Genomic DNA, 27364 nt, shown 5'->3' on the forward strand with positions numbered 1-27364 from the left:
TATACACATAGCTCCGCCTATATGCAGCCTAAATACAGAAGAACTCAACATATTTATAAAGTGCCTGAGCCGTATATATGTAGGTATATACAAAGAAACTTGAGTATGTATGGGTATTCTCTGAGCAATATGAAAGTACATAAGCTGTCTTATTTATAATTCTCACTCAAAGGGGCAAGTGTTGAGTGATTTACATATATATATTTGTATATCTATATTTATATATATTTCTGTTTTCACTTCACTTTCACTCAAATTTCAAGACTTTTCAATTTTATATACAACCGACAAGCAATTCCCTCTTGATTGGCTATGCCAAAAAGAAAATGTTCTATAAATATTTATATTGCAAAATACTTGTAATTGTTTTTATTATTAATATTAATTTCTTTTAAATAAACTTTGATTTTTTTTGTTGTTTTTTGTTACCTTTTCGTGTTAAACATCTTTCATTTAATTGTTGCTTGGGTTCACATATTGATATTGAAATTGGGTTAGTAATTAAAAGAACTCGTTCGTTGTATTCAATGAAAAAATCAGATTTCAAATAAGAAGAAGAAAAAATAAAACTTGAATCTGTCGAAATATTCGTTTTAAGATAAATATTCTTCACTCAAACTCTTGGACTAGTTATTGACCGTACTCAGTTAGTTGGGCTGTAACGTTGTCAGTAGAAGGATCCGTTAAGTAAAAAAAATATACGTATAGTTTTTTTTTAAGTTTTTGGTCGTTGTGTGTGTGTGTTTGTTTTTCTTTTTTGAGCATTCTTTGGACTTTTCGAACACTGTTCGCTTACGTTTTGTTTTCTTGTTGTTTACGAACTCTGGTTTTGGTTTTGCTTAGTTTTTAGTTTAATCCTTACTTTTAACAGTCAGTTTGGCTGATGACTCGACCTGTCCAGTTGACGATGTCACGCGCACAGTAAAGATGCCCGAATCCTCCTCGTAGGTGGTGCCAATCAAAAGCACGGCACTGTTGCCATCAAAGATCATCTGAAACGATATCGAGATTGCATTCAGTCAGAGCTTCTCAATAGTTCAGGGGATTATCTGATTAATCTGCTCTAATTTGTATACAACCTACCTGGAAATCAGGTGTTTCCGGTATCAGCTGTCCCTCGCGGAACCACTGCACACTGGTTGCTTTTACTTTGCCGGTGACAGTGGTTTTGAACTGAGCTGGCATGCCCTCGGTGACAGAGACGTCTTTGAGCGCTGTGATGGTTGGTGGAGCATCGAGATTCTCGATTGGACGCACTTTGAGCTGTGCACTGGTCTGAATGCTGCCTAGCTTGTTCTCGGCGACGCACTTGTAGGTGCCCTCATCCTCGGGGAATGCCTCCGAGATGATCAGCTGATAGTATTCGCCTTGACGCGTCATTTGGAAGTAGCGAGATGGCTTCACAAAGTTCTCGCCACGCATCCAGCGTGCTGTGGGCGTGGGCTTGCCGTCCACACGGCAACGGAAGATCACTTTTCTGCCCTCCTCAACGGACTGGCTCTTCAGCTGCTCCACAATGTGTGGCGCCTTCTCGCTACCGGGCGTTGTTGGCTTCTCCGGCTTGGTGGGAGATTGAACAATGCAATCGCCATCGCAACGTGCCTCGCCAGCGGCGTTGACAGCCACGCACTCATAGCGGCCAGAGTCCTCAGCGAATGGTTCAATGATCAGCAAGGTGTGAATGTTGTCCTCTTCCAGCATCTTGAACTTGATGCTGGGCTGAACCTTCATGCCGTTCTTCAGCCAATAAACATCCATGGGGCGTGTGCCGGTTACCTTGGCATCGAAGCGTGCCAGCTGGCCAGTGGACACGGTGGTGCTCTGGATGGTGGACACAAAGCTTGGTGGTTGTATGCCGCCCTTGCCGGCGCGTCTTCGCTCCTCCACAACCAAATTGGCACTGCACTTGGCAGTTCCGCCACGATTCTCTGCCACACAGGTAAATACAGCTGAGTCCTCAATGAAGACCTGGCGTATGATCAATATGGATTTGCCGCTAAACGTGTGGATCTGGAGGTCAGGTGAGTTCTGGATGGGGAAGTTTTCACGGAACCATTTCACCGTTGGCATTGGCTCGCCCTCGAACTCCACCTCGAATTTGGCCTGCTCATTCTCAAAGACGCGGCATGGCTGAATCTTTTTGGTGAAGACAGGTGCCTTAGAGGGCTTGACGGGGCCCTTTACAACGCGCTCTTGAATGGTGCCCTTGTGCTCCACTTCGGTAGTTTCGGTGGCAGTGATCTTACGTGTAATCTCCAAGTCACCTTGGATCTCCTTCTGCACTTGTTGCTGTTTGTTCATGTGCACCTCGCGTCCATGCACCGACGACTCGGAGGGCTGCGCTGTACCCTTTGGTGGTGCGGCCTTGATTTGGGTGGTGCTCGTTTGCTCTTGACTGTTGGAAATGTTGGAGTTACGTCATGACTTAGGATTGTATTTAATTTCTACTTACAGATTCTCCTCGTAAGACTGTGCCATGCCCTTGGCAGCTGAGCTGCTCACAACCTTCTCACCGGGAATGGCATATTGATGGTTGTCTCTGCGCAGCGTGGTCTCCTTGAGCAGTTGCTCGGTTTCCAGCTCCTGCAGCTTGTTGTAGTACTCCTCGCTCTTCTTGGCCTTGACGTTCTGCTGCCAGTCGGGTGTTTGGGGCTTGTACTGTTTGGGCTTCAGGTGCTCAACGCCCTTCAGGGTGTGCGCACTCTGTTCGGACAAATATTGCTTACGTTCATCGAATACCTTTTCCAACTCGTTCTCCTGACGCTCCTTCTGATAGGCTGCTAGTTCGTAATCGTACCACGCTATATTCAAAACAAATTGGCGAATTTAAACACTTTCTAGAAGGCCTGAATACGTTCAGCTATCCACAAGAAAAATTCAACTATTAGCATGCCGGTTGGTTAAGTAAAACTGCATTCGTATAGCTTCAGTGTTAGTACATGATTTAAATAAGTAAAAAGAAAATATGACACATGGATGGTACATTATTTTTTTGATGATGTTCACAGAGGTTTGCTAACTCCTTTAAGTTTAAATTTCAATCGCTTGACAGACAAAAGTTGAATATGATCAGCCACAGTTTAGAATAGACAGTCTTTAAAACACGCACACTAAAAACTTGCACAACCAAAATACCCATGATCCGGCGATATTCATTGATGAAATCCATAAAAGCGCAGTTTCCGCTGGGTCGGTCCTCTGCCGGCTCGTTGAGTGGATAATAAGAGGCTCTTATGGGATAGTTCAAGGAGAGCAGTTTTTGCATAGGGAGCTGGGTGTATTGTGGTAGGGATTTTGTGGTTTTCAATTGTCTGACCTATACAGTAGTACTACTATTGTATTGTGGCATGTGCTTTGAAACGCAATTAACTTGGTAGCTACTTCTACTGATAAAAAGGCATACTATGTGTGAACTATATATGTATAGATATATATAATATGTATATGTATATTTACAATGCGATATTTAATGTGATATCTCTGTGTTTTTTTTAGTTTTGCCAGCTAAGGTCTACTGCACTTTAAAATTTGTGTTAATTTCATATAGCTGTTTAGATATATCTGCTTGTATAACAATATGTGTTTGTAACAAGTGTGTATGGGCGTGTGTGTGGGTGTGACTTACGGCGTGGTGAGTTCTTGAGCACATTGCGATAGTCATCGGAGCGTGCGACAACATTCAGTTCGGTCGAAGCAAGTGATTCGCCCACAGAATTGCGCGCTATTACCTCCACCTTGCCTGTATCATATTGACGCGTCTTGGGTATATCAAGATGGAACATGCCATCGTTGGTCAGCTTGTAGCGAGAGCCCTGCATATTGGAAAATTAGCCTCTGACCCTAATAAATATGCTAGAGAAAACATACGTGAACAACAGTGTGACCGTTGATTAGCCACATGACACGAGGACGTGGATATCCTGTGACACGCACGCAGAACCTGGCTGGATCGCCTTCCTCAACCGTCTGTGGTTCCAGCTTGCTAACGAAAACAGGCTTCGTTCTGGGCTTGGCATCAGGATCAACCTCTTCTGGTACACTGCGGGAGTAGATGACGAATGTATCCAATGACTTCTTTTAGCTTATACTGCAGAGAACTTACACTTGCCAGGAAGCTTCCATTTCGCGAATGCGATCAATGCTCTGCATATGGGCAGGCAGCTGGGAGTCGTAGACGATGCCTGGCTTACCAGATACCTTTATTATAGCACGGGTCTCGTCCATACCATACAAGTTTGTAGCACGGCAAACATATTCACCGCTGTCCTCGGGATAAACCCAGCCAAAGTTCATGGCCACATAGCCAAAATCGTAAATGGGCTGGAAGCGATTCTCTGCAAGGATACAAATAACAGCTGTACGTAAGAGTTGTATGTAAAGACCGTGGACACTTACTGTAGAGCAAGGGTTTGCCATTGAAGAACCATTCAACCTTCATGTTCGGATCGCCCACAGGCGCCAACTGGCACTCAAACTTGGTTTTAGCCATTTCCGTCAATGTGAGCTGCTCCTTGATCTGCGTAACAAACCGTGGGGGCTGCTTGCGATCGGGGTCGAATAGATCATCCTCGGTTAAGTGTACCTCGGAGGTGTATTTCTTGATGGTGGCCTCCATTTGGGTGAGCGTTTCCGAGCGCTTCATGCCACGTGGCACCTGATTTTGCAGCAAAATCGTCGGCAATTCTAAGGAAAATCGACACAGATTAGAAAGAATAGATATGACTCGTATGTTGTATGACTTACTCTTGCACGAGACGGTGGCCTTGGTTCGATCTTCGCCGTATTTGTTGACAGCACGGCAAACGTATTCACCAGAGTCGTCACTGTACACATACAAAATGTCCAGCGAGACGAAGCCCATGTCGAAGACGTTTCTATAGCGATGACCCAAGGGCAGAGGCTTGCCATTGCGATACCACTCGACACGCAGATTGGGATCGGTCTTTGGCTCCACTTGACATTCGAATCTCACAGCTTCAGACTCCTCGGCTGTGCAGGACGCGATTTGTGTGATGAATTTCGGTGGTCCAAACTGCTCTTCGACAACCTTGGGCGCCTCTGGTATGCGTCCACGTTCCAGTTCCTTCAACTTTTCGGCGGTCATGCCCTCAGGCAGCTGTGAGTCGTAGACAATGCTGTGCTTGCCCTTGCAGGTGACCTTGGCAGTGGTGGTAGCACTGCCCCACTTGTTAGTGGCTCGGCAAGTATATTCGCCAGAGTCCCTAGCATAGATGTAGTCAATATCCAAAGCAATGAAGCCAAAGTCGTTCAGTTGATGCACTCTGGATCCAGTGGCCATGACACGTCCATTGTAGTACCATTCAATGCGCATTGTTGGATCACCGACGGGCTCGACGCGGCAGTCGAAGTGAATTGGTCCACCTTCGGGTACGTCCAAGTTATCCTTGATGTCCTCAATGAATTTGGGTGGATTTGGTTGCTCCTCGTCGATGACAATCTCCTCCCGCTTGTGCATGCTCTCTTCCAGCTTTTGCAAGCTCTCAGTGCCAGTGCGGAAGTTCGAGGGCAGCTGCGGCTCCATGACAATGCCCTGGCGACCCTTGACCTGCAATTTGCAGGACACGGTGGCCTCGCCGTGCTTGTTGGTCGCCTTGCAGGTATACAGACCCGTATCGCGCTGATAGCAGCCGGCAATCTCCAGGATGACAAAGCCAAAGTCATTGATGGTCTTGATGCGGGAGCCGGCCCACAAGGCCTTGCCGTTGTGGAACCAATCCACGCGCATGGACGGATCGTTAATGGGCTGCAGACGGCATTCGAAGTGGGCCAGCGAGTTCTCTCCGATGACCATGTCGAACGGCGTTGTAATAAACTCAGGTGGCTTGCCGGTATCGTCTTCGGGCACAAACTCTGTGCTACGAGAGCCCAGGCCTTCCAATTCAGCAATGCGATCGATGGTTCCTTCCATGCCCTTGGGCAGCTGTGATTCCATAATAATGCTACGCTTGCCCTGGATCTTCATTGTTGCGGTGGTCACAGCCTCTCCATACTCATTGATGGCACGGCACGAGTATTCACCAGAATCCTCGGGATAGACAGGCGAAATCTCAAGAATAACAAAGCCGAAATCGCAGAAAGTGCGGAACCGAGAGCCAGCCTTCAGTGGACGGCCGTTCCAGTACCACTCTACCTTCAGCTTGGGATCGTCAGCAGGCGTAATGCGAGCCTCAAAGTGAGCATTCTCGCCCTCGCGCAGGTTGTCTATGTTCTCCAGCGGCACAGTAAACACAGGTGCCTTTCCTCTGGTTTCCTCGGTGGTCTCCTCGCGGGTGCGTACCATGCTGTACTCCAGATTGGCAATCTTCTCCAGGCCACCTTCCATGCCACGTGGCAGCTGGGAGTCCAAGATCAGACTGGCCTTGGATGCGCACTTTAGCGTGGCACGGGTGACGTCCTCGCCATATTTATTGTAAGCGCGGCACTCATAGACACCAGAGTTCTCCTCATAACAATACAGGATATCCAAGATGACAATGCCAAAGTCGTGGAAAGTGCGGAAGCGATGGCCATGTGGCAGCTTCTTGCCATTGAAATACCATTCGACCACCAAGTCGGGATCGGTAATGGGCGTCAGGCGGGCCTCAAAGTGAGCGCTCTGGCCTTCCACCAACTTGGTAACATCGCTGATTTGTGTGATAAATTTGGGTGGTTCGGCAACCACTGGAGCGCCGGTATCCGCTTGCTGTCCTTGCGGGCATTCCAGCTCCCGAATCCTCTGTAGAGAATCAGGCTGCAAGCTGTCATAGAATACGCCACCGCGTCCACCACAGTTCAGAGTGGTGCGAGTGAAGTCCTCGCCATACTTGTTGTAGGCGCGGCAAACGTACTCGCCACTGTCGTGATCCTGCAGGTAGGCAATATCCAGGACCACATAGCCAAAGTCGGAGACCGTCTTGATGCGATTTGAGTGACGGAGCAGTTTGCCATTATGGTACCACTCAACCTTGAGGTCCGGATCGTTAACCGGAATCAAGGTGCACTCAAAGTGAGCAGATTGGCCATCCTTCAGGCCCTGCAGCGGCTGAATGTGCGACGTGAAGTGAGGCTTCTGGCCTCGAGGCTTCTCAACACACTCCAATGTGCAGCTGATCTCAGCCGAGCCATATTTGTTTGTGGCACGGCAGGTGTAGGTGCCGGTGTCTTCGATCTTGGTGCCCAGCACTTCCAGAGCGACGGTGCCAAAGGCGTAGATGGTGCGCACGCGATGGCTGGCCTCAAGAACTTTGCCATTGAAGAACCATTCAATGACCATGCTCTGATCGCCCAGAGGAATGAGATTGGCTTCGTAATGGGCCAACTCACCTTCGCCAATGTCTACAATGTTAACGAATTCGGTGGTGAAGCGTGGTGCAATGCCCTGTTCTGGCTGCTCAGGCTTGCTGCCATCCTTGCGTAGAGAATCCTCCAAATCCTGAATTTGCTCCAGACCCTCGGCACCCTTGGGATGCTGCGTGGATTCAATGATGCTGTCCTTGCTTGAGCAGAAAATAGTGGTGGATGTGAACGCCTCGCCAGCCTTGTTGTAGGCCTTGCAAGTGTAGATGCCCTGATCTCTGGAGTACACCTCAATCATGTCCATAGTGACGAATCCGAATTCGCTGGTCATCTTGAAGCGTGAGCCATGCTGCAGCAGCTTGCCGTTGAAATACCATTCGATGAACAGATTTGGATCCTCTTTCGGTTCCACGTTGGCTTCCAAATGGATGGGCTGCGCCTCACTTAGATGGAACTCTTGCTGCAATGGCTTGGTCCATACCGGCGGTGGGTATTGAGTTTCAGGTTTGCTTGGTTTCTGGGCATAGCGATTGGCCAATGCTTCTTCCGTCTCCTGCACGGCTTCAAGGCCGCTCTCACCCTGTGGATGCTGAGTGTCGAAGAACATGGTCTTGCCGCCTGTGCATTTCAGAGTGCCAGAAGTAGTGGCCGAGCCCTTGCTGTTTGTGGCCTTGCAAGTGTAGATGCCGCTGTTCTCTGCATACGAATTGTTCAGATCCAGAGCACAGTAGCCAAAGTCATAGATAGACTTGAATTTGGCAGCTGCCTGCAACAATTGTCCATTGTAGAACCATTCAATATTCATGGTTGGATCACGCGCTGGCTCCACGTTGCACTCAAAGCGCACGCTGTCCGTTTCCTTGCACTCAATGTTGTTCAGATGTGTGATAAACACAGGAGTCTCATAAGTGGGCTCAGGTGCATCTTTACGGCCTTCCTTAGGTGCCTCCAGTTCGCCAATGCGTGGCAGTGAGTCCGGATGCAGGGACTCCGCATGTAGCCAAGGACGATCTTCGATCTTGAGTGATGAAGTCGACACAGCCTCGCCCACCTGGTTGGTTGCCTTGCAGGTGTAAATAGCGGAGTCATCCTCGCGCAAGCCATTGATGGACAAGGTCACTAGTCCAAAGTCAAAGGTGCTGCGTATGCGTGAGCCAGTGGTCAGTGAGATGCCATTCTTGAACCATTCGATGCGCAGATTAGGATCAGCGCGTGGCTCCACCTGAGCCTCCAGATGCACATGTTGACCCTCGTGCAATTTGTCGTAGCTCTGCAAGTGCGTAGTGAACACTGGCGCTTGCTGAGGAGTAGAGTCCACAAACATTTCGGGCACACGGTTCATAGCGGCCTCCTTCAGACGAATGGCCTCCCAGGACTCGGGTATCAAGGGCTGTCCATCAATATTGGCTCTGGTCTTCACCTTCATGGCCGTAGAGGACACAGCCTCGCCAGCAGCATTGTAAGCACGACACATGTAGACACCAGCGTCTTCAGGCACCACAGCGGCGATGTCGAGCGTGACAAAGCCAAAGTCGTGTGTGGTGCGCAGACGTGAGCCCATTTGCAGCTCAACGCCGTTAACGAACCACTCGAACTTAAGTGAGGGATCGCCCACAGGTACCACACGTGCCTCAAAGTGAGCGTGAGCACCCTCCCATACCTCGGAGGGTCCCGTAAGCAGCTGCGTAAAGATGGGCTTTTCGAAGAGGCGCTCAGGTTCGGTGGGAAGTGGAGCCAGAGGCTTTTCCAGCTGATGTATACGACGAATGCTGTCCGGATGCTGAGTATCCATTTGGATGGTGGCCTCAGTAACTACTCGCATGGAAGCGGTGGTAACGGCCTCTCCGAGAGGATTGACAGCGCGGCACATGTAAACGCCCTCATCCTCCTTGCGGATGTGCGATATATCAAGCGAAACAAAGCCAAAGTCGTGTTGCTTGGTGATGCGGGAACTGTCCTCGATCAACTTCTCATTGCGGTACCATTCGACCTTCAAGTTGGGATCACCCACTGGGATCAGACGCGCCTCAAAGTGAGCTGTCTGGTGCTCATTGATGCGATCAATATTTTGAAGCGGCTGGGTGAACACTGGTCGCTGGCGTGTGCCCGGTGTTTCCACCTCCTGGCGCTGGTGCGGTGCCGTAGATTCCAATTTGCGTATCTTCTCCAGGCCCTCAGGATGCTGTGTGTCCGAAATAATGGTGCCGCGGGCAATCACGCGCAGATTGGTTGAAGAGACGGCTTGACCCAAAGCGTTTACAGCACGCACGGAATATTCGCCAGCATCTTCAGCCACGGCATGGGTAATGTCCAGGGACACGTAGCCGAAGTCAAAGGTGATGTGGAAGCGGGCAGCCGATGGCAGAGGCTTGCCATTATGATAGAACTCGATGCGCAAGTTGGGATCATGCACTGGCGCCACCTGCGCCTCAAAGTGGGCCGTTTGTCCCTCGTAGATCTCAGTAGAGCCACGCAGTTCGGCAGTGAAGTGTGGCGGTCCAATTGGATGATCGCCGACTTCAGTGCGGGTGGTGACTACCTTGGACTCCAACTTCTGAATCTTCTCCAAGGCATCCGGATGCTGGGTATCCAGAATCATGCTGCGTCTGTTAAGCACGCGGACATTGCAGGTGTTCACTGCTTCGCCCAGGAGATTGGTAGCCTTGCACATGTAGGTGCCAGTGTCTTCGCCATAAACATACAAAATGTCCAGGGCCACGTAGCCGAAGTCATGGGTGGTGCGATAACGATGTCCAGTGGGCAATTGCTTGCCATTGCAGAACCATTCGATCTTCAGATTGGCATCGTTGATGGGCTCAACGCGACACTCCAAGTGTGCGTGCTCACCCTCCTTCAGATGCTCCAGATTGCTAAGTGGGGTAAGGAAGATTGGTTTCTGTCCCTTCTCCTCCACCTCGGCCTTTGTGGGTGGCGCATAACTCTCAAGCTGGCGAATCTTCTCCAGCCGCTGGGCATCGAGTGTATCCAGATCCAGTGTCTTGTTTGCTAAAAGCCGAAAGCGATTAGTGTTGGATTCAGATTGTGAATCTACGAGCTTACCTGTTACGTTTACAGCACAAGTCGTGACAGCTTCCCCAACAGCATTCTTGGCCTTGCACATGTAGGTGCCGGTATCCTCGGCGTGGGCATACAGGATGTCCAAGGCAACAAAACCGAAATCGTAGGTGGTCTTGAAACGGTGACCCGTTTGGATAGGTCTGCCATTGCAGTACCACTCGACCTTCATTGTGGGATCATTAACTGGGATCAGAGTTGCCTCCAGATGCACAGGTGTGCCTTCGTTGACCTTGGCATTACGCAGTGGGCGTCCGAACTGCGGACGCTCAGCGTGGAACTGATCCTCTTCGGCTTTGCGCTGGAAGCGCGAGGCGTCCTCCAGATGCTGAATCTTATGCAGCGCCTCCTCATGCTGGGTGTCATGAATAATCGACGAACGGGAAGTAACATTGAGTGCAATCGAGTTAACGGCCTCGCCCAGATTGTTGGTGACGCGGCAAGTATACTCTCCGCTGTCCTCCGCATAGACGGTGAGGATGTCGAGCGCGGCAAATCCGAAGTCGTAGGTGGTGCGGAAGCGATGGCCGGTGCTCAAGGGCTTGCCGTTGTGGAACCACTCAACCTTCAGGTTTGGATCTGGATAAGGTTCAATGCGGCACTCGTAATGGGCACTCTGGCCCTCAACCAGATTGGTGGGTCCGATCAGCTTGGTGACAAACATTGGCGCAGTCGTAACGGAATATTCCTCCTCCTCACGGCGCTGGTATTTGCTGTGATCCTCCAGCTGATGAATCTTGTGCATGGCAGCCTCGTGCTGCGTCTCCAACTGAATGGCCGTCTTTGACTGCACAATCAGCGAGGCTGATGTCACAGCCTGACCCAACTCGTTGACTGCACGGCAGGTGTAGGTGCCGGAATCCTCGGGATTCACGTACTTCATGTTCAGAGCCACGTAGCCAAAATCGTGCATGGTGGTGGTGCGATTGGACGCCTCAATGGGCTGGCCGTTGCGCAGCCATTCAACCGTGAGTTTTGGATCACCCACGGGAATAAGGCGTGCCTCAAAGTGCACAGCCTGGTTCTCGGCTACACGAACATCGCGCACGGGCATGGTGAAGACCGGAGCCTGCGAGACGAACTCGTCCTGTAGGCTGACGCGTTGGCGTTTGGAGCCATCCTCCAAGTGCTGCAGTCGCGGCAATGCAGTCTCGTGCTGAGACTCCAGATAAATGGACTTCTTAGTGTGCACCACGGCTACAGCTGAGGTGATGGCCTCACCCACTGCATTGAAGGCACGGCACGTATAGGTGCCGGCATCTTCCGGCAGGGTGGACATAATATCCAAGGCAACGAAGCCAAAGTTGTTGGTCTCGGTGAAACGGGAGCCCGATTTCAGAGGCATATTATTATGGTACCATTCCACACGCATCGATGGATCGGAAACGGGAATCAAACGGCATTCAAAGTGAGCACGTTGATTCTCCTTGATCTCAATGTTCTTCAGCGAGGTGGTGAACACTGGCGCCTGCTTGGTGCTCTCGTCGACTTCCTCGCGGCGGCTATAGCGCGAACGATCCTCTAGATAGTGAATCTGCTCGAGACCAGCCTCGTTCTGGGTGACGGTGACAATTTGCTCGCCACTGCGGCACTGCAGCTCCACTTGAGTCTCATCGGAACCAATCAAGTTGACGGCGCGGCAGGTGTAGACACCGGAGTCCTCAGCAATCAGGCCAACAATGTCTAGGGCCACGTAGCCGAAATCATGAATGGGACGGAAGCGATGGCCCACGGTGATGGGACGACCGTTCTTGAACCATTCCACCTTCAGATTGGGATCGGTGACTGGTTCAATTTTGCACTCAAAGTGGGCGTGGGCGCCTTCGCGAGTGTTGGTCAGGCTCTTCGGATGGGTTAGGAAGCGAGGGCGAATGTTGACCACCTCATCCACAAACTCATTGCGACGATAGCGCGAGGTGTCCTCCAGATATTGAATCTTCTGCAGGCCAGACTCGTTCTGGGTTTCCAGAATCAAATCTTTCTTAGCAATGATGCGCACGGAGCAGGAGGTGACGGCCTCGCCCAGCTGGTTACGGGCTTGGCACGTATAGACGCCCGAGTCAATGGCATAGCAGCCAAGCAAGTCCAGCGCCACATAGTCAAACTCGTAGGCGGGACGGAAACGATGGCCCGTCTTTACCGGGTTGCCATTGACGAACCACTCGATGCGCATGCTGGGATCGCCCACTGGCTGCAGGCGGCACTCCAAGTGCACATTGGTGCCCTCAACGGTCTCGATGTTATGCAGCGCGCGTGTAAATTGAGGCGCCTGCATAATGGTTATATCCTCTTCTTGATGGTGACGACGACGCGAATCCTCAAGCAGCTGAATCTGCTCGAGCGACTGCTCGTTCTGGGTTTCGGTCACCACATCGGTGCGATCAATCACACGCACACAAGAAGAGGTATGAGCGGTGCCCAGATGGTTGGTGGCGCGCACAGTATACTCGCCGGAGTCCGCTGCCGTGGCCTGGATGATGTCCAGGGCGACGAAACCAAAATCGTAATAGGTGCGGAAACGCGAGCCAACGGTTACGGGGCGTCCGTTGTGGAACCATTCGACGCGCATAGTAGGATCACCCATGGGTTCCAGACGGCACTCCAGATGAATATTCTTGCCATCGTGTATGGGCTTGGGGTCGGTCAGAGGCTGCACAAAGACGGGCTTTGACTTGGAGATCTCCTCAATATCATACTGAGGCTCTACGAATTGCTTATTCTCCAGGTTCTGGGTTTTTTCATATAGGCCGCGATGCATGCTAGATGTGTCGATGTTGGAACGAGCTGTAAGGCAGATGATCGGGTTAAACTATGGGTAATTAATTTGTGGCTTTGCTACTTACTTTCCACTACCATCGTTGCTTGCAACTGAGCTTCACCTAGCTTGTTTCTAGCCACCACAGTGTAGATGCCAGCATCTTCAGCGCGCACCTGGGAAATATCCAGGGCAACGTAGCCGAAATCGTAGTACATCTGGATGCGATTGGCGGCGGTGATGGCGCGTCCATTATGATACCATTCGATGCGCATGCCCAGATCGCTCTGTGGCTCGACACGGGCTTCAAAGTGGGCACGTTGACCCTCCAAGATCTTGGTGGTTCCCTTGAGAGGGCCCAGGAAACGCGGTGCCTGTGTTATGGACGTTTCTTCTTCTTCGCGGCGACCATAACGCGAGGAGTCCTCCAGATGTTGAATCTTTTGCAGACCACCCGGATGCTGCGTGTCCGAGACGATCTCGTTCTTCGATACGACCGTCAACTGGGCCGTGGTTGTATCTTGACCCATGGCATTGTAGGCGCGGCAGATGTAGGTGCCGGCATCGTAGACGGTAATCTGTTTGATGGTCAGCGCGACGTAGCCAAAGTTGTGATAAGTTGTGATGCGTGAGCTGGCCTCCAGCGGTTGCCCATCCTTGAGCCACTCCACGCGCATGGTAGCATCGCCAATGGGTTCCAGGCGCGCCTCGAAGTGCGCATGCGCGTGCTCACGCAGATCCAGTTGGTTCTGGATTGGTGTCTTGAATTGGGGAGGTGCAATGGCCTCAGGCGCCTCCTGGACATGGCGACGCTGCTGAGACTTGCGATAGTCTTCCAATTCCTCAACCTTCTCAATGTAACGCTGCTGTTCGGGTATGCCCAGATCGGCGGTGACCTGGGAGCGCGAGTGCACGCGTATGGTGGACTGGCTGATGGCCTCGCCAATGCGATTAACGGCACGGACGGTGTAGTTGCCGGCATCTTCGGCGCGTAGGTGCAATATGTTTAGGGAGACATAGCCGAAGTTGAATATAGCCGTGATACGCGAGCTGGCGGTGATTGGCAAGCCATCCTTGTACCACTCCACACGCATGCTGGGATCATTCACGGGCGTCACTTGTGCCTCGAAGTGCACATTCTTGCCCTCTTCGAATTCACCAAGATCGCGCAATGGACGTATGAATTGTGGAGCTTGATTCATCAACTCCTCTGAGCTCTCCTGGCGCTGATAGCGGGAGTAATCCTCCAGCTGATTGATATACTGCAAGCTGTTCGGATTCTGCGACGATTGCTCAATGGAAGGTCGCTGCACGACCGACAAAATGGCGCGCGACTCTGCCACGCCGCTGGCATTGCTAACGCGGCACATATATTCTCCAGAATCATGGCCCATGATGCTCAGTAAGTCCAGAGCAATGAAGCCAAACTTGAAGACAGACGTGGCGCGTGCACCTGTGAAAACGTAACAGATTATACCCACAGCAAGCGCAATACGAATCGAGGTCACTTACTAGCTGCTAGTGGACGACCATTGAGATACCATTCAACGACCATGCTGGGATCGCCGACGGGTTCGATGCGCGCCTCCATGTGAACTCGACCACCTTCAGTCTGCTGCACATTCTGCAGTGGTATGATGAACTGTGGTGGAGGATAAACACGATCCTCCTCGCCGGGCCGCAGATGGGGTTTGGCGCGTTCCACATGGCGCAAATAAATAATTTCTGGCCCAGGGATTGGCCTGAAAAAAAAAGCAAAAGTTGATGTCAGAATGCCAAATGCTTAAGAGCTCTAAAGATCTTACTCAGGCTCGATAACTTTCGTTGGTCTTGGAAGATTAAGACGCCTTTGTTCTTGACTTGGTTGCTCTCTGGGAACTTCGACATAGAGTCTTGCGCGGTTCGCTGTAGAACCAGCAATATTTTGTGCGGTACACTGATACCAGCCAGCATCGGTTGCCTTAACTTGCGGTATCTCCAGGCAGGTGGCGCCGCCATCGATGCCCACAAAGCGTTCAGCAGTTGATGAGATTTGAACTCCGTCCTTTTGCCAGGTGATGCGCGGCACAGGGGTGCCAATGGCGTTGGCACTCATGCTGATGGGCTCACCCTCGCGCACTGTCATCGTGCTGAAGCGTTGCACAAATTGTGGTGCGACAACTTGCTCCTTCTCCAGCACATGCAGCGGCGCCTCGATGGCCACCTCACCAGCCTTGTTGCGGGCCAAGCATTGAACAGAGCCGCCATCTAAGCGGCTCACGTTCGTGATCATCAGCGAATGGCTGCCAGACTCGTTGACCAGAATCTTGTGCGAAGCGTCGTCCCGCACTTGGCGGCCGTTGATAAACCAGAATACCTCGGGATAGGGATTGCCAGTTACACGGCAATCGAAACGCGTCATGCGTCCCTCGGTGACTTCGCGTTCATTGAAGGCCTTAACAAAAGTGGGCGGCAAAGCCTTGCCGACTTCCAGCTGCTCAGCCATCATATCCACGGGCTTGGGCTCATAGGTAGTTTCAGCTGCCGGTTCGACGGCGAGCACAGCGGAGGAGACGACGCAGCCCTGCAGATTCTCAGCCAAGAGGGTATAGTGGCCGCCGTCCTTGGCGTTGGCGTTCTTCACGCGCAGTGTGGCAACGCCACTTGAATAAGAGATCTCATACTTTTGCGAGGCTACCAAACGTTGTCCGTTGTGGAACCAGGTGAGACGTGGTTTCGGATTGGAGCCCACGCGGGCTGTGAAAACAGCATCAGAGCCCTCGATGAGCTTGGAGCTTCTCGGCTTCTGCGATATTTGTGGTGCGTGCGCAGGGCCAAGAGAGCGGTCGAGCTCATGGGACAGCTGAGTGTCCTGCTCATAGCTAGAGCGGCGCGTAATGGCCTCCCTGAAGGAGACTTCGCGCAAAAGTCTATACTCAAACGTATCCACACGGAATTCCTCCTCAATGGACGTATACGAATAACCATTGGAGTAGATGTTCTTCTCCAGATTCTGGATGGGCTGCAGTACAGGCATTGGGGCGCCTTCCGGTTGAATGTAGACACTGCAGATAGCTTCGCCGTACTGATTACGAGCCGTACACGTGTACTCGCCCTCGTCGCCGGGTCCGATCTGGTTGATCAGCAGGGACACATCACCGGTGGCCTCGTTGTAGCTCATTCGGAACTTTTGCGACTCGAGAAGTGGTGCGCCTTTTCGGGTCCATGTAACGAATGGCTTCGGGTTGCCACGCAGCCGACCTTCGAACAGGGCGTTGCCACCCTGAGCGAAGCGAGCGTTCTTAAAGATTTGCTCGAATACAGGCGGTGAGATGTCACCTTGGGCATAAACGTGTGTCAACGAGGGCGGTACATAGGTGCCTCCGATACCGCCTTGATGTTGTTGCACTGTAATATTAATAACGGTACAATTATAGTTGGGTACAGCTAACAAGAAGCAGCGATGCGAGCATTAGCGGATGTGTTTTAATATTAAATATTTAAACTTTAAAAACTTAAAAAATAATTATTAAAATTGATTATGTTAAGTTAAATAAATACAAAATTAAAAAATTAAGATTCAAAATATAATTCAGAATTGAATAATAGGTTCAGTCAGCATTAGTCAAAAGTTTAGAGAGATGAAATGCTTTGTATTATCTCTGCCTTAGAAATGTAAACAAGAACTTGAAAATGAATAGTCGAGGATATATATTTGTAGCTTGGATTACTTATATTTAGAAGTTGGCACGCATTAAAAGTCTATATATATGTACGGATATATTAACTTATATATGTATATGCCTTGACATTTATAACCTACACGAAAGTGTGTCAATAATATGTACAACAGTTTGGTTCTCCAATTCAAACAGGTGAATGTAAACAACAAAGATCAGCTGTTTCTCTTCGGCTCCTATTCTCATTTAATATATCATTAATCTCTCTCACCCTCACTCTCCCTCTCTCGCTTCTCTCTCTCTCTCTCTCTCTCTCTTTGTTTTGTGCGCATTCTCAATTAGTTCGGCAATTCTACTTCGTCTATCTTCGGCTGTCAGTATAAGAGTTTTCAAGTGCCATATATCTTATTCACTTCATCTCATATGAAATGCAGCACTGTCAAATGTAAACAAGATGAGCTGTATAAGAGCTCTTATACTATTATTCTAATATATATATTTACTTATGCATAAGTATGTCAATACAGCGCGCGTTCACAGTTTTGGCAGATGAATGGAAATATTTATAAATAGATCAAATTTTTGGCTGATTATCAATTAAGATATAAGTATTGAAATATAAGATGAGAATGAATAATTCGTATGCTTGCAGTTATACATATATATATATAGAAACACACCTATATGATGAGTAATACATGGAATATTACCAATGCTTTTCTTTGTCAATTAATTTTTTAATTTTATATTCTTTGGTGAATCAGATTTTGCTTCGGATTTGAATGATCAGCTCAGTTGTTAGATTGAACTTAGATATAAGATATAAGAGTGTTTGCATAAAAAATGTATCTTATAGGTTTATCTCTCTTTATAGGAGATATCCCTGAGTTACTTTTTGCTTATCTCATACACTTTGTTGTTATCAATGTAAATATAATTTCAACATTTGTAGAAACGCTGCACCCACTGTGTTTATATATATTTGTTCAAATGTTTATAGCTAAGAAAATGCATTCTATCTATCATATTTCACACATACAAAAAAAATATTTGTCATGAGAATTATTAGGAAAGAAATTCAGATGATTGGGTGTTTGATTTTACGCTAATATAAACTGTTTATCAGAGTCCATCGACCTATCAACTTGTCTAATTTATCGAACACTAAATATATTTTAGAGAGTGGAGTGTAGATAAACATATATGTAGGCTAAATGTCAAGTAGATAGCAGTGAAACCATTTCCCGGTCTCCCCTCTACATAATTAATTCATGCATTAAAATTATGTTAAAGCTATGCAAAATGTGTACATAAGGAGATTCGATTGTTAAAGGTAAGTCCCCAGTATCAGCAGGCGAATCTAACATGAAACTGAGAAAGCATGCATGTTGTGAGGATTACAATGAAATTGGCACGAACAGAAAAAGGCGATTGTCTGTATCGTATGGAAATTCAGTAACAAGAGCTTGGAGCAGTGGGGATTCTAAATCCACGGTGTGAATCCCACTGGCCAAAGCAGCTTGCTGAAATCCGTAGGCGAGGCAAGTCGCAGCGATGGGGGCATGGCGTGGTTTGGCCAACGGGCACAGACAGGCAGACGGACTGACCTCGTTGCTGAGTGGTGATTTGACTCCTCTGAACATGTTGTTCAGTGCGGCTAATCCTTTGCTGCTGATGCTGCTCTTGAGTGGAGTGCGAGTACTCCTGAGTGGAGTACTGCTGCTGCACCTGCTGTTGTTGGTGCTGCTCCTGCTGGTATGGGTTCGGATTTTGTCGTTGCATTTTAAATCGTTATATATCACTATATATCATTGAAAATGACAACCAAATCGATGCAGTTGTCAACTGCACTAAAATAAAAACACCTCTCGATCACTTTTCTCTTTGATTTGCTTCTTCACTTTATATATATGTAATATATTTCTTTACTGATACTTTCGCTTCTTTATTGCTGAAATTGAATACAAAGCAAGAATAGAAAAGGAAATGCTAATTAAAATTTTACACTTAAAACATATATCACACCAAAACTGACATTTGGCAAATGTTGAAATTTTATTTTCCTAATTTTATTTATTTTTTTTTTTGAATTTCTTTCTGAGTTTTGACACATATACATATTTGTTTTTTTATCTTGATATTTTGGTGTATTTTAGACCGAGCTGCATATAGATTTCGATATAAAAATAAAATTAAAAAAGATTTCTTCATCATTAGCATCACCAACACCATCCATCCTTCTTCATATTCATATTCTCAGCCTCCGCTGAGGCATTTCTGGCTATTTTTAGCCACTCGAACATTTCACTGCGACACACAAACACACTCAAGCAGCGCATACAGAGAGACGTCTCCCATACACACTATGTCGGTGGTATCTACTTATTTTTCAGGGGCTATTTTTAACATTTCTCTTTCTTTTTTTCTGGCATTTCCAATGCGAAAAACTCTGCACAGTTTTTTTTCATGATTACACAGTATATGCGGTATTGATTTTCACAATTTCGTGCATTATCGTAGCCCTCACAGCCTGTAATCCGGGGCAGGATGAGCCAGGATAATGCACTTGAGTATGTTTATCAGAATATATATATATCTATATATTGATATCTTATTTATGTGTGTGTATATTGGATATCTTTCTATCAGATCACATATTCATATCTATATGCACATTTCGGTTTGTGTGTATTCACGAATTCACAGTCCATTCGTTGAATTGGGTGCGGACCCCACGATCTGGTGCCGAGCGGTGTGCCGAATCACCCGTCGAACGCGACCGAAGCACCGTTCGGATATTATTTTTAGATATTTAGCGCACTGAAAAATTCTTTCGGAATTTTCAGTGGTTACGAAACCAAAAGATTTCATGAACATTTTTTCTTCATATTTTCCACTGACTTTACACAGATGAAATGAGAGTAGAACTCGGTTATCCTTACGTTAATGCGTTATCCTTGCGACGTTCTATATGTATATGCTGTGACTATTTCGTAAAAAACTCTATGCGAACTCTATGGCTGAACATATATATATAGATATATGTACCGTATATTTATATATATATTTCTTTAAATAATATCTATTTTCAAACTGTTTCAAGTCATAATCCCCGAGACTGAAACCAAGACGTCGATCGTTTGTGAGGTGCGAGCGAAGAATGACAAAATATCTTTGAGAATGCGATCAAATAGCTGCTGCACAAGGCACACGAATCTAGCGAGAGCCAAACGAGCTTCGTGTGCGACTGCTCTCGCTCTACACGAGATATTTTTGCACTTTCCACACCCGATTGTTGTTGTGGAAAATGTTGAGAGAGCGCGAATGCGCTACACAGTCTCCATGTGGGCCTATGAGCAGCCCATTCATCTTTGTCGCCTCAGTGGTTGAAAACGGGTCAGCAGCTAAGAATTTGTTAATCTTGGAAACAGGCTTTGCTGGTTAGACTTAGTGTCAGAAGTGACATTAGTCAGATTGTGAGCTGTGCAATTAGCTTTCATCTGCCGAAGAAGAAGTGAACTGTAGCAGCTCACAGCTTCGACTTTCAGTCTCGTCGATCTCAATTTTAGCCAGGTCCCATCTGCCAAGTCAAATTGCTCTGCTTCTCCTGCTGCCCAAGTAGAGATGAGGCTGACATAAGCTCACAGCAATTTGACTTGCACAGAATCTCTGCGTTTCTCTCATTCAACTCAGATCGTTGGGATTCGGCAAGTGTTCGGCTTTTGAGTAAGTTGCCTAAAAATATAACACGATTTATTTTTGACACGTATTTTTCAACATTTTTATTTTATTTTATTTTTTATTTTTTGCTGCAGAACAAAAAAGAAATCTAAAGAAATTCTAGATACTGTAGAAGTGGACGATAAAGTGCACTCTGATCTTCAAACTAACTCCTAATTCCAGAAGCTGCACTAAAAAATTACTTTTATTCTTTAGATATATATAAATTGCCAGCATTTTGGGTATTCCATACTCAAACTGCATTTTCTGTATATTCTATATATTTATATTGGATTTTTTCAAAATATTTTTCTTGCACCTTCTTTTCAAATTTTCCACACAATTTATTTGGTTTGTCTAAATTTAAAAACCACATACATACGATTTGGATGGCTGTTTGGCTACATATAAACTTGATTATTCATTTCGTGTCTTAATCATAGCGACCAAGATGTTTGTTTTTTTTTCCTTCTTTATTTTGAAATGAAAAATGCAAAAATGTCGCCTTTGGCAATAAACTTTCTATTTCTTTTGGCTAAAATAGTAAAAAAAAAAAAAAAACAGAAAACAAAAACAAAAAGAAAAACAGTTTTTACAGCTTGCAGTTTTTACAAATTGCAACTCGACGGCGATTGAGTTCGCTTTGACCTTATATGGGATGCGCATTGAATGGGACTCTATAAGGCGACCCGGTTGGCAATGCAATGAATGTAAGTACATCATTTCAGCCACTGCTCAAATTAATTGTTAATGTGGCGCTCGGACACAGTTATGAAATCACAAGTTACGCTTTAAGAGAACAACAACTAATAATAGTAATTACATTTTAACGCACGGCTAGACGCAACTGCCAGCCGTCACTGCTGAGATACAAATGTATCTGTACTTTTGCAGCTATCTATCTTTGTCTCAAAGACGTCAACAGACAACTTCAAGCTATTTCTGCTGAGATAAGAAGGTATATGTATATGTATCTATGTATCTATGTGCCTATCTATCTATGTATCTATGTCTCTGTCTCTATGTATCTATGTATCTATGTATCTATGTATCTATGTATCTATGTATCTATGTATCTATGTATCTATGTATCTATGTATCTATGTATCTATGTATCTATGTATCTATGTATCTATGTATCTATGTATCTATGTATCTATGTATCTATGTATCTATGTATCTATGTATCTATGTATCTATGTATCTATGTATCTATGTATCTATGTATCTATGTATCTATGTATCTATGTATCTATGTATCTATGTATCTATGTATCTATGTATCTATGTATCTATGTATCTATGTATCTATGTATCCATGTATCCATGTGCAGCTAAGTATCTACGTAGCTATTTCTCTTCGTCTTAAGAACGTCGGCAGATAAGCAAAGGCACGCAGCATATCCAATGCCTATTGCTAAGTGTCTAGAAAATAACAATCAGTTAGCCGGTTCTGCAAGATGAACATCCGAACAGCAGATTGCAGCGATGCGCTACAAAATGTATCTTGTAGTTTGCCTCTTGTCAGCTATAGCGGAGATTAGCAGCAGCCTATCAGTCAGTCAGTCACACAGGCAGTCAGAGTTATCTTATCAAGAGTTGCAAAAATAATATTCGCCCAATTATGTCATGACTGTAGAATGTTGTTTGGCACACAAAAGAAGACAACTGCTAATCTTCAGATAAATCTTTCACTTTAATTAGTATTATTAATAGCATTTTGTTGTTGTTTTTCCTTTTAGTAATAATAAGTAGATTATAAAGGCAATTGCTTAGTTTAAATTTGCTGTTGTTGTTGGTTTATATTTTTAGTTGCTCTTAGTTAGTTGTTTTGTGTTGGGGAAGGTGTTGGGGGAGGCGGTGCCCAGCTCATTGGAGTAGGAGCAACACTGCATTCAATTTACTGCAAACAAGAAGAAGAATAGTCGCATATCAATTAGGTTCAGTTTAATGAGATATACACAAACATATGCTGAAATGTCGTATGTATGGCGCATGCAGATCCGAAAGAAACAACAAATGAAATGAATGCAAGATGCAGGCGAATGAGCGACCCCAAGCAAAGCGCCACATGCTCTTTGTAGATACTTTTGTTTCTTATTGCCACACAGATGCTGCGACGCGTTTTAATTCGGTTTGCCAGTCAGCATAAGTATTAGGCATCGAGTTACTGCGACCGCCGCAGCCATTCAGCAAACCCAGAAAACCGAAACGAAACGTTGTTGTTGCTGCTGCTTGCTGCAACGAGCTGCGCCTCAAGCAAGCTGCATGCCAAGCGGCAATTTAGGTATAAAATGTCCAAATGCGTTCGTTTTTCATATCAATTGTTTATACAATTAAGATATAGAGTAAGAGAGAGAGGGAGAACGGGAGAGTGAGGCAGGGAATAGTTAGAGTTGGGCGTAGCTCTCTCCCTCTCTCTCTCTTCGTCTCTGTCGCTCGCTTTGAGCAAATGAAAGTTGCAATGTGCTGCGATGCGGTGCGTGTGGTTGTAATCTATATTTAGTGATTTTACATGCGGTGCCTCAAAAGATATTCGAAATATGCACACACACACAGATATATATATATATGTATATATAGAGAGAGAGACTAGTGTGTGTGTGCGAGCCCAGCCCCAAATTTGTAGTTAGCGATTTTCCAGATCGTTTGGTGAAAATAGTTTTCAGTGCATTAGCTTATGAATTACGAGTTTGTTAAGTAAACAAAGAAGCGAGTGAAAGAGCTATTAAAGCGATCTTAACCCAGTTAGTGAGTTGATTTAGCTAGATTTACCTGCTTGCACCTGCTGCCCATTTGTCTGCAGCTGCGGCTCCTGGCTAAAGTCGGAGATGGAAACAGTTTTGGTGCTCACATAGCTGATGGACTCAATTGTTGTTTCCCATTTCTGGAACGTGTTGATGGTATCGCTGCGTAGCGCACGCGTCGAGCTGACGCGTTGCGGTGTCGTGGAGCGCAACGACATGGTCGATGTGGCCGAGCCCAACGATGAGCTGCCCGGCGATTGGGTCGAGGCCGTGGTCGAGGATGAGAACGACGCGGATTTACGCAGTGGCGTTTTATTGGCTTCCTGCTGACAGGCTGGCTGCTGCTGCTGCTGCCGCTGTTGGCGCTGTTCCTCATCCTCGGTTATAAGCAGGCAGTCCGTTTGAGTGCCCTGATCTGCAATTAGTTGAGCAGCCACAAATTAGATATGCGGAAATGTTTTTGCCCAAATGCTTTTTATGGCCTGCATGCACTGCATGCTCCTTTGATTTTCAACTCAATTAGGCGCTGCCTGAACAAATAACAAAATAAAAACAGAAGAAACACCCTCTCCGCTGAAATGGGCGATCGCCGCCTGTCTGTATTTATATTCGTTTAGCAATTAACGGCAGATTTACGAGTTGAATGCCAAAATGCGTGCGCGAAATTTAGTTGCTGCTAAAAACTTGGCCTCATTTTGATCAAATTGAAATAAAATTCACAGCACTCGCTCTGTTTGCTGCATCTGCAATGCTTTTTGCTTCGTTTTTCATTTGTTTTGATTTCTATGCTTTTGCTAATTTACAGCGCGCGTATAAATAAATGTGTTGCCAACATTTTGGCAGTGGGATACCGAGAACTGGCAGGGTCAACGCGTGCCACAGAGCCGCAGAGTACATATATCTCATGCTGTATGTAAATCGGACAGTCTGTCAACAGGGGCTTATGTAATTCAATTTGTACGCCTGTTCGCCTGGCTCTTGATATTGAGGCATCTCTGTCTCAGTTGTCTGCTGTTAGCTGCTCTTGTTTGCCTAATTAAAATATATACACATTAAATTTTGTGTGTTTGCTCGCTAAACGCTTAATGTGCTAAGGAAATTGAAGTGCTAAGAGTATCTGGCATTTGAATTTGCGTAGTTTTGCAACATTTTTCGAGGCGTCTGGTTTTATTACACTTCTCGTGGGCGGAGCATGTAGGAAAGAAATTTTACGATGCGCCCAACTGTTTATAATATCAAATGCTCTTGGCTTTTATCCATCCAACTATATGTATATATATATATATATATATATATATATATATATATATATATATATATTTATCTATATTTTGGCTTAAGGCTAATGCTCATTAGGCAAATGTATAAACGTATATTTATACCTCGCTACGTTGACACACACTCATGCGGAAATATTTTATTATTTATTCAAGACAAGTGCCCAGCGCGCTGGCGGTCTCTAGGCTGTATATGCAAAGTACATTTCCATTTTGTATTAAGTTTTTCTTTTACTGTTAAAATGCAATGCTCGGTGCAAAGGCAATTGACAACTTAACGTGGAGGTAAGCCATAAAGAAGCAATATATGAGTGAATATTCAGTATGTAGATCGCTTAACGTAATTAAGATATATAATTATATACAATCAGAACATATTTATATAAAGTATATGCTCTCATTTACCATAACTGAGAAAGGGGTTTAGCTAAACCAATTGCAGCAGAGGAGCTCTGCGGGAGATTCTCAAGGTGATTCGAGCTATAAACTTATAGAAAAATTAAATTTTTTCTTATTTTTCGCACACTTAATCCAGCTATAAATCTATAAAAATCTCTATAAATATGAAGCCTACTTTATTATTATGCCTCACGATAAAAAATAATCCTAGCTGAAACATCCTTAAAGCACAATTCTAATTAGCATTTATAAACTATTTTAGTAGAGTTTTAACTTTTTAAATTCTAATTCTCATCACTATCGGAATTTCAAATGCAATCGATCTTTATCTTTTGGGGCATCAATTTTTACTTTGCATGTTAAAAATGATGAGATGAATTTGCTATTGAAGTGGATGATGGCAAAATGTTGAAAAATTTTAAGTAGCAAAATAAGAAGAGGGAAAATTGTTGTGTGACTGGCGTTGAGTTCATTTTTTTATTTTTAGAAATTGCCTAATTAATTTAGAAAATCAGAGAAACAAAACCATTCAACGCGTGTTTGTATAGCTGCGGCATATTCATCACACAACTATTCGTATTTTCTTTCGATCTACGAACGGTTTTGCGTGCGGATTTTGTGTTGTGGACAAAAACGCGTGGCCAGCGAAATGATGATAAGCTTTCCTTGGCCAGGACATAAATCATATATTATAGACAAATAGAAAACAGGCACAGCATTTGCATGGAGAGCGAAAGACAACATTTTCAATATCGCCTTTCCAAACATAATCTGTTTATGCAGTGAACAACATGTGAATATTTTTTTGGCGAATGTGCCAAAAGAAAAATATATAAAAAATAAATAAAATATAATGCTGCACAAGGCCAAAAAAAAGCACTGAAAAATTTTAAGATTTATGCTGGCATTATTTTTATATATATATTAAAAACGTTGTCAGCTCGTTGCGCAGGAAACGACAATTTTATGAATCATTTGCAGAGAAAATCTTTTGCAGAATCTTTCGTTTATCTTACTTGCAGATTCAATTTAGAGAAATTATCGCGCAATTATATATCATTTATAGAGCGCTACGACAACTAATAGATAAGTGATTCAGTGTTTCTTGACTAGCATCCAAATGCTGCTGCTGCTGCTGCTGCTGCTGCTGCTGCTGCTTAGTTGGGCCAAGTACATGAGAATTGACAGGTTGGCAGGCAGTTGGGTGCCCACGCATCAGAGCAAAGTGTGTCATCCAAAATGCTTTTCGAATCGGTGGGCTATAATTAGCCCCATCTGATAGTCAGGTATTGTTTGGTCAGTGTCAAGGACTTTAGTTTTGGACTAGTTTCGCTGCTAATGCTGTGTATGGCACCTTGACAGCCCAGCCCCATGGGTCCGTTAGCCCGAGTGTTTATTATGTCTGGGGCTGTCTTTGTGCAAATTTCTCGCATATTGCGCGGTTTGTTTCATTTCTTATTCTTGGCAAGCGTTCGCATTGCACAGCGACGGCTGAGCACTTTGAAAATTTGAAGAAAAATAGATAAATAAACATTGTACGAAATTCAAATAAATCGTTTATGAACAGCAGTCCAACAGCAGCAGCAACAGCAACAGCAACAACAACAGTTTTTCGGTCAGTCAGTCAGTCAGCCAGCCACCCACACGAAAAGCATCCCCCTTCCCCTTATTCGAGGAAAGAAATGTTTGTTTTAGCCAATTCTGATTTCTGATTTTGAAATATTATTATATGAAAAATCGTGTTTTAAAAACACTTGAATCTTCTAATGAAACGCAAAACATCTGGCACATAAACTATTTGACCTAATTCTCAGGCTCTCTAGCCATTTTATTATGCATAAATGCAAGTTAAATAATATATCTATATGAGACTGCTCTGTATTTAAATTTAATTTCATACGTAATTGACTAAGTTTTAATATTTGCACTTAAATATTAATGGTACACACTTAGTTTTTATGGCCTTGAGTCCCAATTATATAAACATAAATTGTGAAAAATGACTTCCTGTAAGCGAAAAGTTTATATTATTTATCCATGCGGTGCACATAAATCAGCTAAAAGTTTTAAATATAATTTTCGCGGACTGCGGATCGACGATCAGCTAGCGCCATCTAACGCTTGATTCCATTTCGAAAGCTTTCGAACATGCCGCACAGCTTTTTCGAACTGAGTGCGCACATTTCACCATAGAGAGCGCCAGCAGCATCTCTCTTGGCGCGAGTTCAAACAGCACGAGATCAGCGAATAGCTCGAAAGATTTCAAATAAAACTAAGTGGGGACTTCGTTTTGAATTGATTTATTTGAATTGTCGACAAAAACACAAGTAATACTATGCGCCCTCAGCATGACTGCGGCGAGGGCTATAAATTTTGATCCATGCGATAGCAGGACTCAAAATCAAGTAACAAAATTAGGGACACGCACACACAATA

General features: G+C 45.6%; 1 protein-coding gene across 1 annotated transcript in view; it reads right to left on the reverse strand.

Annotated features, from left to right (window-relative positions):
• Positions 1-722: 722 nt before the first annotated feature.
• Positions 723-27364, reverse strand: part of LOC111596139 (titin-like) — a 52190-nt gene continuing 25548 nt past the window's right edge. Inside the window, 12 exon segments of the mRNA XM_023310222.2 lie at positions 723-992; positions 1084-2395; positions 2453-2801; positions 3626-3812; positions 3868-4039; positions 4103-4334; positions 4396-4683; positions 4744-10302; positions 10357-13155; positions 13215-14579; positions 14639-14868; positions 14932-16513. Of these exon segments, the coding sequence (XP_023165990.2) occupies positions 852-992; positions 1084-2395; positions 2453-2801; positions 3626-3812; positions 3868-4039; positions 4103-4334; positions 4396-4683; positions 4744-10302; positions 10357-13155; positions 13215-14579; positions 14639-14868; positions 14932-16513 (14216 nt within the window). The 3' untranslated portion in view covers positions 723-851.

This window comes from Drosophila hydei, unplaced genomic scaffold, assembly GCF_003285905.1.
Source record: "Drosophila hydei strain 15085-1641.00,03,60 unplaced genomic scaffold, DhydRS2 tig00000001-arrow-pilon, whole genome shotgun sequence".
NCBI classification, from domain to species: domain Eukaryota; kingdom Metazoa; phylum Arthropoda; class Insecta; order Diptera; family Drosophilidae; genus Drosophila; species Drosophila hydei.